Source organism: Dipodomys merriami, unplaced genomic scaffold, assembly GCF_024711535.1.
Source record: "Dipodomys merriami isolate MVZ:Mamm:240054 unplaced genomic scaffold, mDipMer1.0.p SCAF_21, whole genome shotgun sequence".
Classification (NCBI taxonomy): domain Eukaryota; kingdom Metazoa; phylum Chordata; class Mammalia; order Rodentia; family Heteromyidae; genus Dipodomys; species Dipodomys merriami.
In genome coordinates this window covers 6839504-6853481 of record NW_027203493.1, presented here as the reverse complement: position 1 = coordinate 6853481, position 13978 = coordinate 6839504, and the positions used below count along the sequence as shown (strand labels likewise).

The following is a 13978-nucleotide window of genomic DNA, read 5'->3' as shown; positions in this document are numbered from 1 at the left end:
TGGCTCAGTGGTAGAGTGCTTGCCTTGCATGCATGAGGCCCTGGGTTTGATTCCTCAGTACCACATAAGCAGAAAAAACTGTGGCTCAAGTGGTAAAGCGCTAGCCTTAAGCTGAAGAGCTGAGGGACAGTGCCCAGGCCCGCAGTTCAGGCCCCACAACTACAACAACAAAAAGACTTTCCACATCTGTTGGTATACAACACAGGAGAACCCTTTCCCTCCCCAGCAGAGATTGGGGTCTGATGTTAGCACATACAACATTCGTTGACCTATGGAGAGCTAAGAGTTCTCACCTTTTGATCATGTTCTTGGTGTACCAAATGCAAGGGAAGGAGTCCTTCAGAATGGTCTTATAATGTCGGTTCAAGTCCCTGCCAGCCAGTGAGCAGCGGTAATTCCCCACGATCACTCCGTCAGGATTTAACATGGGAACCACCTTGAAGACAAAGATATCCCTGAGGATCTGTGCATCTGGAGAATCGCTGAGGATGAAGTCCAGGAAGCCTTTCATAATCCAGGAGCTGTTGCTTTCTCCGGGGTGGACTCTGGCGCTCAGGACCACAGCTCTCTTTGCGGCTGCTTCTTGAGGGGTCTTGGATGGATTGGTGATGGTGAGTAAGTAGACAGTGTTCCCTGCCAAGCTCCGGCATAAGGCCCGGAACTTGCAGAACTGAGATTGGACAGGGTTGTTTGCTATTGCCAGGAGATGGCACTGCAAATCAGTATAAGTATATGGGTAAAAGTGTGCAAGGAAGCAAGTGTCCTGGTCGTGTGGAAACTGGATGGTCCAGGTGAGGCAATAGAAGGGCTGCTGCCCATCATCCACGTTGCTCTTGTAGTACTTGATCTCACTTCCTTCTCTCTTCCAGCCGATGCTGTAGGTGGTGGCGTCTGACTGGGAGTACATGAGGGGCTTCATCCCCAGGGCATACAGGCTCTTGGGTTTCAGCAAGTTGACGATGGTGAAGCGGTAGGTGACATCTTTCCTGGTGTTCTGAACTCGAAAATAAAACCATTGGGTGTGTTTGTTCGTGTAGAGGTCGGTTCTCAAGGTGAGTTCATACTCATAGGTGCCTCTAAATTAGAGGGAGAAAGATATCATTGCAGCCTCACCACTCACGCAAAAATAAATCTGGGAATAGATTTTTTTTTATTTCATAAAAATAGATTATGGGGCCAGTGCCAGGGGCTCACGCCTGTAATCCTAGCTACTCAGGAGGCTGACATCTGAGGATCACGGTTCAAAGCCAGCCCAGGCAGCAAAGTCCATGAGACTCTTATTCCAATTAAGCACCAGAAAACTGGAAATAATGCTGTGACTCAAGTGGTAGAGCTCTAGCCTTGAGCTGAAGAGCTGAGAGAGAGTGCTCAGGCCTAGAGTTCAAGCCCCACTACCAATAACAACAACAACAACAACAAAATGATTATGGGAAACTGAAAACCTTAATACATCAAGTGTTGATTTTTAGCCAAGTGCCAGTGCTTAAACCTGTAATCCTAGCTAATAAGGAGGCTGAGATCTGCTGACTGTTGTTTGAAGAAAGACTATGAGAATCGTTATCTCTGATTAACTTCCAAAACCCCAAAAGTTGAGCTAGCTTGAGAGCACTAGCCTTGAGCAAAAAATCTTAGGGATAGTGCCTAGGCCCTGAGGTCAAGCCCCAGGATGGGCACACAAAAAAAGTCTCTCTCTCTCTCTCTCTCTCTCTCTCTCTCTCTCTCTCTCTCTCTCTCTCTCCTCCCTCCCTCCCTCCCTCCCTTCCTCCCTTCCTTCCTTCTTGAACTCAGGGCCTAGGCACTGTTCCTGAGCTTCTTTTGCTCAAGGCTAGCACTCTACCACTTGAGCCACAGCTCCACTTCTGGCCTTTTCTGTTTATGTGGTACCCAGGAATGGAACCCAGGGTTTCATGCGTGCTAGGCAAGCACTCTACCACTAAGCCACATTCCCAGCCCATTTACCCTTTCAAAGTCACATATTAAACTGGCAGAAACATGTGTGAGGAAAATTTGTTTGGGGTGGGAAAGGAACCTTAAGACTTGGGCTGGGATGTACCTCAATGATAGACACCTGCCAACCACTTGCAAGGTGAAGAAAAAAAAAGTTTAAAAACTCACGACTAAGCCAGGCACTAGTGGGCAGTGCCGTCTGTAATCCTAGCCACTCAGGAAGCTGAGATCAGAGGACCATGGGCAGGAAAGCCTGTGAGACTTGTTTTGTTTTGCTTTGTTTTTGCTGGTCCTGGGGCTTGAACTGAGGGGCCTGGACGTTGGCCCTGAGCTTCTTTGCACTCAAAGCTAGTGCTCTACCACTTGATCCACGGTGCCACTAAAAAAACAACTTAAGTATTTTTTTTGTTTTTTGTTTTGGGTTGGTCATGGGGCTTGAACTCAGAGCCTGGGTGTGACTCTACCACATTGAGCTCTACTTTCAATAAGTTTCATTTTATCTTGGTTGGTCATGGGGCTTGAATTCAGGGCCTAGGCCCTGTCCCTGAGCTCTTTTGCTCAAGGGACTACCACTTTGAGCCACAGTGCTACTTCTTGTGAGACTTTTTTTTTTTTTTTTTTTAATTTGGCCAGTCCTGGGGCTTGAACTCATAGCCTGAGCACTGTCCGTCCCTGAGCTTCTTTTTGCTCAAGGGTAGCACTCTACACGTGACCCACAGCGCCACTTCTGGCTTTTTCTGATTATGTGGTGCTGAGGAATCGAACCCAGGGCTTCATGCATGCTAGGCAAGTACTCTACCGCTAAGCCACATTCCCAGCCTATCTTGTGAGACTCTCATCTCCCATAAACTACTCAGAAAAAGCCAGAAGGGGTGTTGTGGTTCAAGTAGTAAAGTGCTAGTTAGCCTTGAGCACAAAGAGGCTCAGGGACAGCACCTAGGCCCTCAGTTCAAGCCCCAAGATGAGCAAAAAACAAAAACCTCACTAACTAGCTAGGGATGACAGTGCATACCTGTTTATATCAGAAGTAAGGAGGCTGAAGCAGAAGGATCATGAGTTTGAGGTCAGCCTGGACTTCACAGAGACCCTGCTCCAACAAACAAGAAAGCTAGGCACAGTGGTACACATCTGTAATTCCAGCACTCAGGAGGCTGAGGCAAGAGGATCATGGGTTTGAGGCCAGTTTGGGCTAAATAGCCAGACAAGCCTGAGCAATATAGGAAGACACTGTTTCAAATAAATAAGACAAAGTCCCAAACACCCAAAACCAACTAAAACAAACAAAACTCTTAGGAATGGGATGTTTGGAATTTTCCTTAGCTTCTACACATCTTTCTAGATGGTCCACTAACAGCTTCTAACCACCAGGGTGATTTCTCTGAAACAGTGAATAGCGCCCTCTGTTGTCTACTGTTGGACTATCCTAGAGATCACATTGGGGAACCCTATGAGGCCTGTCATTTTTATCCCTGGTCATCAATTTTTTGACCAGGAGGATGTATTTATGGAATGCATTCACCTGCCAAGACTGGCCCTGAATTCCTAGGCTCAAGAAGTCCTCTTGCCCTAGCCTGGAATAGCTGGGCTACAGGAGCTCAAACTCTGGGCTTAGATGCTGTCTCTGAGCTCCTTTTGCTCAAGGCTAGCACTCTACCATTTAAGTCACAGTGCCACTTCCAGCTTTTCTGTGATTAATTGGAGATAAAAGTCTCATAGAGGGCTGGGAATGTGGCTTAGTAGTAGAGTGCTTGCCTAGCATGCATGAAGCCTGGTTTGATTCCTCAATACCTCAAAAATAGAAAAAGCTAGAAGTGGTGCTGTGGCTCAAGTGGTAAGAGTGCTACCCTTGAGCAAAAGAAGCTCAAGAACAATGCCCAAGCCCTGAGTTCAAATCCCAGGACTGTCAAAAAAAAAAAAAAAGAGTAGCCAGGTGCTGGTAGCTCATGCCTGTAATCCTAGCTATACAGGAAGCTGAGATCTGAGGATCATGATTCAAAGCCAGCCTGGGCAGGAAAGTCCGTGAGGCTCTTATCTCCAATAAACCACTAGAAAACCAGAAGTGGTGTTATGGCTCAAGCGGTAGAGTGCTTGCCTTGAGCTGAAGAGCACACAGACAGCTCCAAAGCCCAGAGTTCAAGCCGCACCACCAAAAAAAAAAAAAAGAGTCTTTCCTTCCTGGGCTGTCTTTGAACTGCGATCTTCAGATCTTAGCCTCCTGAGTTGCTAGGATTACGGGTGTGAGCCACTGGCACCTGGCCTAATTTTTATTTAAAAAATATAATTTGGGGAGCTGGGAAGGTGGCTCAGTGGTAGAGCGCTTGCCTTGCATGCCTGAGGCCCTGGGTTCGATTCCTCAGCACCACATAAGCAAAAAGAAAAAAGCCGGAAGTGGTGCTGTGGCTCAAGTGGTAGAGCGCTAGCCTTGAGCTGAAGAGCTGAGGGACAGCGCCCAGGCCCAGAGTTCAGGCCCCATGACCGGACCCCCCCCCCAAAACATATTATATATATATATATATATATATATATATATATATATATATATATATATATATAATTTGGGGGCTGGGAATGAGGCTTAGTGGTAGAGTGTTTGTTTGCCTAGCATGTATGAAGCCCTGGGTTCAATTCCATAGTATCATACACACAGAAAAATCTGGAAGTGGCACTGTGGTTCAAGTGGTAGAGTCCTAGCACTAAGTAAAAGAAGCTCAAGGACAGTGCCCAGGCCCAGAGTTCAAGCCCCAGGACTGACCAAAAAAAAGTCTGTCTGTCTGTCTGTCTGTCTGTCTGTCTGTCTGTCTGTCTGTCTGTCTATCTATCTATCTATCTATCTATCTATCTATCTACCTGTCTGTCTGTCTGTCTGTCTGTCTGTCTGTCTGTCTATAATTTGTAGCCAGGTGCTTGAAAATTGAAAGTGGATCTGTGGCTCAAGTGGTAGAGTGCTAGCCTTTAGCCCAAAAAGCTCAGGACAGTGGCCAGGCTCTGAGTTTAAGCCCCAGGACTGAAAAAAAAATAGTATATTATGTATTGCATATGTTACACAAAATAACACAGGAACAAATTAAGGCATATATAGTAAACTATTGATAGTTAATATGACTGAGAGATGTATGGTTATAGGATATTTACATTATGTATTTTTACAAGCATAAATTTTACTTATTTATTTAATTTTAATTTTTTTTGGTCAGTTGTGGGGCTTGAACTCAGGGCCTGGGTACTGTTCTTGTACTCATTTGCTCAAGGCTAGGGCTCTATTATCTTGAACTACAGCTACACTTCTGGGTTTCTGGTGGTTAATTGGAGTTAAGAGTTTCACAAATTTTCCTACTCAAGCTAGTTTTGAATTATGATCCTTTAGATCTCAGCCTCCTAAGTAGCTAGGATTACCGGTGTGAGCCACCAGCACCTGTCTTATTTATTTATTGTGATTGTAACTGTGATTGTGTGTTTGTGCCAGTAGTGGGATTTGAACTCAGGGCCTCATGTTCCCGCTTGGCTTTTTCACTCACAGCTGGAGCTCTACCACTTGAGCCACTCTTTCACTTCTGGCTTTTTACTGGTTAACTGGAGTCTCTCAAATTTATCTGCCTGGGCTTGCTCCAAACTACAATCCTTAGATCTCAGCCTTCTGAGTAGCTAGGATTACAGGTGTGCGCCACCAGCTACCAGCTTTATGAATGCAAATTTTAAGTGCTCAATTTCCTCTCAGAGGCAGAAGAAACAACATAGACAATGATTTACGCTGGGAGGAAAAAAAAATGAGCCCTAATTTTCCAATCCTCTCCATCCTCATCATTTGTTTCATGGACTCTTTTGTTGGCAAATCCTCCCCCTTCCAGAAATCCTTCTGGAAGCTGCCTGTCTGCGGCTCCTGGGCATTCCTTTGGGAAGATTCATGATTACTCACACTCTGACGGCTTTCTGCAGGTTCCCACTCTCAAATCTGGACTCAAACAGCAGGGTGCTGTCGTGTGGCCCCTGCAAGGTGACAGCTGGCTCCTTGATGCTTCCCTGCCTGCCTCCCACTCTGGAGCTGGTGAAATAGGTGTCTTCGGTGGGCACTACAGATGAGACAGACAGCTTTAGGCCAGCTCCCACTCACAATTCATCCATCCTGCAAATACTTACTAATCACCTCCACCCTGTCAACATAATTCTAAGTTTAAACAATGAAATATTAAAGAAAAATTGTTTGGTGGTGGCAGGGCTTGAACTCAGAGCCATGCCCTTGCTCAACAAGCAATCTACCACTTGAGCCACTGTCCTGGCCAGCCTCTGATGGCAACCTTCCTACCTATACCTCCCATGTAGCTAGGACTGTGTGTGTGCCATCTGCCCCATGCCCAGGGTGTATGTCACCATTCAGCCTTGCTATCTTGGCCCAGGCTGGTCCTGAACTGTAATTCCCTTGATCTCTCTCTCTCTCTCTTTTTTTTTTTTTTTTTGTTGGTCATGGGGCTTGAACTCTGGGCCTGGGCGCTGTCCCTGAGCTCTTCAGCTTAAGGGGAGCGCTCTACCACTTAAGCCACAGTGCCACTTTCTGTTTTCTGGTGGTTAATTAGAGATAAGAGTCTCATGAGCTTTCTTGCCGGGGCTGGCTTTCAACTATGATCCTCAGATCTCAGCCTCCTGAGTAGCTAGGATTACAGGCATGAGCCACTGGCACCTGGCCACTTGATCTCCACATTCTAGACAGCTGGAATTACAAGCATGTGCCACCCAATCCAGCCCAAAATTTTAATTGTTCTTGTTGAGGCCTTTAATGTTCAACAATGCATTGTTTTACCTAAGTGATTAAAGACATTTCCTTTTGTTTCACAGCTTCCCTTTGCATCTCAGGTACTGTTCTTCTGTTCCCATTTAAAACCTAATTTAAAAATATTTTGGCACAAAATATTTAAAGTGGTTGAAATTGAACTGAATCAAACATTTCAAAAAGTTACCTTTAAGTAGCTATACAAAGGGGTTTCAATTCAACACGAGTAGAATGGTTTATGACCAATGCCATGCCTTCCCCTTCTCCCCATCTCTTGCAGCCCCTCTCAACCTATTCATTGATATATTTTTAATTTAATTTTATTGTAAAGTTACACTTACATGAGTAAGGCAATGAGTACATTTCTTGTTGAGCACTGTTAATCCCTCCCTTGTTGTTCTCCCACTATCCCTTCCCTTCCCTACCTCCCTCACTCCCCCCCCCCAACCTGAAGCTATAAAGTTTATTTCCAATATACTGTCTTGTGGACACTGATTTATTTATTTATCATTTTTGACAATCATTGGGCTTGAACTCAGGGTCTAGGCACCGTCTCTGAGCTTTTCTGCTTAAGGCTAGTGCTCTACCACTTGGAGCCACAGCTCCACTTTTGCTTTTCTGGTGGTGGTTAATTGGGAGTCTCATGGGCTTTCCTGCCTCGGCTGGCTTTGAACCTCAATCCTCAGATCTCAGCCTCCTGAGTAGCTACGATTATAGGCATGAGTCATCAGCAGCTTCTCTCATTGGTTTTTGCAGAGAAAGGGGAAAATAGAAAATAAAAGTAGCAGGGCGCTGGTGGCTTACGCCTGTAATCCTAGCTACTCAGGAGGCTGAGATCTGAGGATCGCGGTTCAAAGCTAGCCCGGGCAGGAGAGACCGTGAGACTCCTATCTCCAATAAACCACCAGAAAACCGGAAGTGGCGCTGTAGCTCAAGTAGTAGAGCGCTCGCCTTGAGCTGAAGAGCTGAGGGACAGCGCCCAGGCCCAGAGTTCAAGCCCCACGACCGACCAAAAAAAAAGAAAATAAAAGTAATCTGTATACTAAAAATATGCTGGGGGCTGGGAAGGTGGCTCAGTGGTAGAGTGCTTGCCTTGAGCTGAAGAGTTGAGGGACAGCGCCTAGGCCCAAGAGTGTAGGCCCCCACGACCAGACCCCCCAAAAAAATAAAATAAAAGAAATTTCATGGCTATTAGTGAAAAGTGTGACTACTTGGCTACTTAGAAGGCTGATATCTGAGAATCAAGGTTGGAAGCCACCCAAGGCAGTAAAGTCCATGAGACTCTTATCTTCAGTTAACTACCGTTAGCTGCAAGTGGAGCTGTGGCTCAAATGGTCGAGTGTCAGCCTTGAGAGGAAAAAACTAAGGAATAGCACCGAGACCTGAGTTCAGGTCCTAGTTACTGGCAATAAACATTATGCAGAAACCAGCTGAGGACACATGCAACCCAACTAAAAGCTGGGGCCTCAGTGATTCAGGCTCTTCATGGAACTGCACAGTGGAGGTTAGACCAGATATCATTAATACAGAAGTGGCGCTATTTTTAGTAGCTCAAAGCAACATTTAAGGCGATTTCTCGAAACGTGAAATTTCTTTCCTTTTTGTCCTGTTCATTTCTAAGTGGGAAAACTCTTGGGCCTTCCTTGTCACTCCATGTTCTCCATTTCTTCTTCTGAACCCAAGGACATGATCAAGGCCACCTCTGAAGATGTGTCCCACAACTGGGACAGTTTACAAACACTGCCATTTCAGAAGATAACCCAAGTCTAGTCACCATTGTTTTGTTGTGGTGGCTCTTGCAATGTAGCCCAGGCTGGCCTTTTAACTCCTACCTCAGCTTCTCAAGTGCTGGGATTATGAACATTCTCTGCAGCTCACTTACCATGGCACCTTCTATGAGTCTCTTAGACAACCTTCACAGTCTGTGGTGCTAGGTATATTGTCAATTGCTTCACTGTATTTCTTTTGCTTTTAGCTTTTTCATGTGATTAACATAAAGAGAGCTCATAATCAAGCAGTTGGGAGTGGAGTGTATGCAATTTAGTACCCTCTGCTATGGAGGACTCATGTAAACACTAATGGTTGCAGCAATGTAAAAAATATACACTTCTTCCCCTCTCTTCCTGTTTTTCCAGTAGCTTCTTCTAAACATCTTCTGTTTCTACCATCTAAACTGGTACATAGTCCTCCTCTAATATGCAATATGAAAGACTGTCTTCTTAATGATCATTATTAATTAGCAGGTTGAGCCTGAAATTGATTTTTTTTCTTATTTTGCTGGGCAACAGTGGTTTACATCTGTCATCCCAGCTGCTAACAAAGCTGAGATCTGAAGGATGTGGTTTGAAGCCAGGCAGAAAAGTCCAGGAGACCCCTTCTCTAAAAATAACTGGCAAAGAGCAGGGCTCTTTGTGCTAGTATGGCTCAAGTGATAGTGCCCAACAAAGCAAACAAGACAAGCAAATGTAAGACTCTTTAGTTCAAATCCCAGAATTGCAAATTTTTTCTTGCTTCCTATTTCTTCAATACAACATTTCCTAGTGTGGAGAAATTCATGTTATTGTTTTCCTTTCCAAGCCAGGGTCTCACTGGGTTGACCTGGCTGACCTTCAAGCTGTGATCCTTCTACTTCTGCTTCTGAAGTAGCTGGATTACAGAAGTGGTACCACACATGGCTGGTGTAGGGAACTTTTTTACAAAGCTCCAGTACCTCAATGTATATACAATGGACATCAGATGAATTTTGCTGATGACAAAGGGTGCCTTTGGAGGGCAGTTTCCTTATCACCCTACCTATCCATGTCCATGATATTACTAACTTGCCCCTTCTACTACTATTCAAACTTTAATTGAATTCCTTAGTCCACTGCTTTCTAGCAGTATGTCTTCTCTTTTTCCTGTTTGAAACGTTAGTTAGCATCCACTCTACAACCTCCCATTACTTACTATCTTTTTTTGTTTGCTTTTTTGTCTGTCATGGGGCTTGAACTCTGGGCTTGGGCCCAGTCCCTCAGTTCTTCAGCTCAAGGTGAGCGCTCTACCACTTGAGCCACAGCGCCACTTCTGGTTTCCTCGTGGTTTATTGGAGATGAGTCTCACGGACTTTCCTGCCTGGGCTGGCTTTGAACCTTGATCCTCAGATCTCAGCCTCCTGATTAGCTAGGATTAGAGGCGTGAGCCACTGGCACCTGGCTTACTATCTTTTTTCTTTTTTTTTTTTTTTTTTTTGTCGGTCGTGGGGCTTGAACTCTGGGCCTGGGCGCTGTCCCTCAGCTCTTCAGCTCAAGGCGAGCGCTCTACCACTTGAGCTATAGCGCCACTTCCTATCTTTTTTCTTTTTACGTATGTTTGTACTGGCATTGGGGTTTGAATTAAGGATATGGGTATTATACCTGAGCATTTTTTGTTCAAGGCTAGCACTTTACCACTTGAGCCACACTTCCACTTCTGGCTTTTTGGCGATTAATTGGAGATAAGTCTCTCATGGACTTTATTGAGTAGGCTGGCTTTGAATCTCAATCCTTAGGTCTCAACCCCTGAGTTACTAGGATTACAGATGTGAGCCACTAGGCACCTAGCTACTATCTTTTCTTAATAGCTTTTCTTGTGGGTGTGAAGTATCTTGAGGTTTTAATTTACATTTTTATTGGCTTATGTTACACAGGGGAATTTGCATTTTTTTAGTGACTAATGGTGTTGAACATATTTTATATGCTTAGAAGTCAAATATTCAAATACTTTGTCCAGGTTTTAGTTGTGTCTTATATTTTTGGAACTCACTAAGTTGGCATTGTACTACTTGAGTCTTGCTTCTAGCCCTGCTGGCCTGGGACTCTACATCTTCCTGTTTTAGCTTCCATCCACTATGCTGGAATTACATCCATGTACCATCATACACAGTTCAGCTTTTCATCATTGAGTATATTTACTCCGTGTTATGTATGGTCTTTGTCTTTGTTTCATTGTAGCAGTGGCCAGCTTATGAGCAGACAAAGGTTTCCTTAAACAGTTGGAGCCAAGCAGAAAAAAGCAGGGGGGGTGTCGATGAAGAGGAAAGGAAGAAAGAAGGGAAGGAAGGAAGGAAGGAAGGAGGGAGGGAGAGAGAGAGGGAAGGAAGGAAGGAAGGAAGGAAGGAAGGAAGGAAGGAAGGAAGGAAGGGGCACTCCTCAATACTAAGCCAGGCTGCAAACAACTCAAATTTAGCCTGTACCTCCTCCTTTGCATGAAGCTCAAAGCCCAGCCCAAGGCAGAAACCTAGACTCCTGTGTATTTTCTGAACTTGGGCTCAATCCTGGCCATGTTTGTTGCCCTGACTAATATACATGGTAGCATTTCTGAGTCTTCCTTTCCCTAAGGATTTTCTATACCTTTTTCTTTCCAGGCATTTGTACTTGTTTGCTGCTTGCCCTATTTTCCATCCATTGTCCTAAAATGGCTATGTGCAGTGTTTGACATATTTTTTTTTCTCTGATAGATGCCATCTAGAAAAAAGATTCCAGCTTGAAGAGAGAGAAACAAATGTTAGCCTTTGCTCTGGTTCTTTAGGGAGTTGGGAGACAGGCATAAAAAAATCCCTTATAGCCATGGAGTTTTGAGGATGTGATCTATCTTCCCTACCCACCATGAAAATGCCACACTTTCCAGGCTGTTCACTAAGTCTGCTTGTAATTAGACTGTAGAGGTCTGAAAGGCTGATTTTGTGAGCTTCTGCCAGGTTAGAGGTTGCTTCACTTGAGACAAATTTCTGGAGCGCTTGCATTGCTATTTCTATCAAATGTTTTTCTGAGTTGTATTGCTCTTGTTTTTTATTCTATTAAAATGTTGTACTTGAAAAAAACGTAGTTCATAATTATTTTTCAGATGTTAAAACAACCTTACATTCTAATTATAAATCCCATGTGGTTGCAATATATGCTCCTTTATACTCATTTCTGGATTGGGTATGATACTCCTCTGTTGAGGATTTACGCATTTAGATGCATGAGGAATATTGGTCTTTGGCTTTGTAGAAAGTTTTTTTTTTTTTTGTAGAAAGTTTTCCTTCCGGGGCTGGGAAGATGGCTCAGTGGTAGAGTGCTTGCCTTGCATGCCTGAGGCCCTGGGTTCGATTCCTCAGCACCACATAAGCAAAAAGAAAAAAGCCGGAAGTGGCGCTGTGGCTCAAGTGGTAGAGCGCTAGCCTTGAGCTGAAAAGCTGAGGGACAGCGCCCAGGCCCAGAGTTCAGGCCCCACAACCAGACCCCCCCCCCCCAAAAAAAAAAAAAGTTTTCCTAGTTTTCCTTCCATCTTCAGAGATTATAAAGAACTGGTGTGATTTCATCTTTACCTGTTTCATAGAATTAGAATGAATGTTGTCAGTCAGTTTGTGTAATTTGTTTGTGTATAGTAATTTAGCCTGTTCATTTGTTTTCACTTGTTTGCATGCATTTGTTAATAGTATTATCCTGTAATTTGTTTGGTAGTTATATCTTTCTTCTTGATTTTGACAATTTGTGTCTCCTTTCCCTTTTTCTTGTTTGGTTTAGCTAAAGTTTTGCCAATTTTGTTGATGCTACCAAAAATCTAACTTCTGGGTTGATTTTCTATTTTGCCAATTTTCTTCTTTCTCTTTCTCTTTCTTTTCTTTTCCTCCTCCTCCTCCCTCTTCTTCTTCTTTTCTCTCTCTTTTTGTTGGTTATGGGGCTTGAACTCTGGGCCTGAGCACTGTCCCTCAGCTCTTCAGCTCGAGGCTATTGCTCTACCACTTGAACCACAGCACCACTTCCAGTTTTCTGGTGGTTTATTGGTGATAAAGAATTTCATGGCCTTTCCTGCCCGGGCTGGCTTTAAACCACAATTCTCAGATCTCAGCCTCCTGAGTAGTGAGGATTACAGGCGTGAGCCACTGGCGCCCGGCTCTCTCTCCCTTTTTTAGCAGATATTAGCTGTATAAAGAGGTTTCATTGTGTGACATTTCCATACAAATGTACAGTATAGTAAGATCAAATTCACTCAGTTTTTTAATTTCTATTCTTGATCATTATTATTTCCTTCATTCTGCTAGTGTTGGGTTTAATTTACTACTTTTGGAGACAACTAAGTACTCATGTATATGAGACAGTGAAGAAAAGAGCAAGCTCCCAAAGCTGATGCAACACCTTTTTTTCCAAGAAAGGAATAATGAGAGAAACTACAAAATGAACTTAGAACTATTAAGAAAAATGTACTATCATTTAAAAAACAGAAAATTTAAGCCTGATTGTTTGTGACTATCTGAACTCCCATTCAGGATAAACTGAACCAGACAGTTTAATTAACATTAAATCATGGATTGATAAATCATTATTATTATAAAAATAGATTTATTATAACTTTATAATGATTAATCATTCATTGTCCAATATAATGATAATACCTGAATCTAACTGATAGACAACCGTGCCTTTCTCTTCTCCTACAACTTCAGGTACCCTTTCATTTCCTGTAGGTTGATAGAAATATTCTGGTTGAGGTGGAACCCATTCTGAAAATAAGAAATAATACAAATGAGAAATAATGTAAAAGGCACTATTACAATTGACACAAAACTGTAATAACTGATCAAATGGTTGAGTTGGTTGAATCATGCCACATTCTTGTACGAAGCTTATTTGTAAATTAATTACATCAGCTTTTTTCCATAAAGACTATAAAGAGGTTTAACAAAAAGCATACACAAAAGCCAGTGGCTGATGCCTATAATCTTAGTTACTCAGGAAGCTGAGACCTGAGAAACAAGAGAAATGAGGTTTGATGCCAGCCCCTGCAGCAAATCTGTGACATTCTTTTTTTCCCCCCTTCGGTCAGTTGTGGGGCTTGAACTCTGGGCCTAGACGCTGCTCTCAGCTCTTCAGCTTAAGGCTAGTGCTCTACCACTTGAGCCAGTGTCACTTCTGGTTTTCTGGTGGTTTTATGGGAGATAAGAGTCTCACGAGCTTTCCTGCCTGGGCTGGCTTTGAATTGTGATCCTCAGATCTCAGCCTCCTGAAAAGCTAGGATTACAGGCGTGAGCCACTGCTGCCCACTCACAGTGGAATTTTACACAGCCATTAGAAAAGAATGAAATAATGACATTTGCAGGGAAACGGATAGAACTAGAACAAATTGTGTTGAGCAAGATATAAGCCAAGATCAGAGACAAAATGCATATGGTCTCCTGATATGTGGATGTTACATTCCAAATACAACAAGATAGGAAAAAGTAAACAGGACTCAAGATACCCGTACACAGTGAAACCAAAAGAGGTCCAT

At 43.6% G+C, this 13978-nt stretch overlaps 1 protein-coding gene across 2 annotated transcripts in view; it reads right to left on the bottom strand.

Moving 5' to 3' along the window:
- Positions 1–13978, bottom strand: part of Agbl2 (AGBL carboxypeptidase 2) — a 36935-nt gene that overhangs the window by 15069 nt on the left and 7888 nt on the right. For both annotated transcript variants that reach the window (XM_070032329.1, XM_070032328.1), the window contains 3 exons: positions 13104–13211; positions 5861–6014; positions 294–1076 (listed from right to left, as the gene is read on the bottom strand). In XM_070032329.1, coding sequence (XP_069888430.1) covers positions 294–1076; positions 5861–6014; positions 13104–13211 — 1045 coding nt within the window. The remainder of the gene's footprint in view (positions 1–293; positions 1077–5860; positions 6015–13103; positions 13212–13978) is intronic.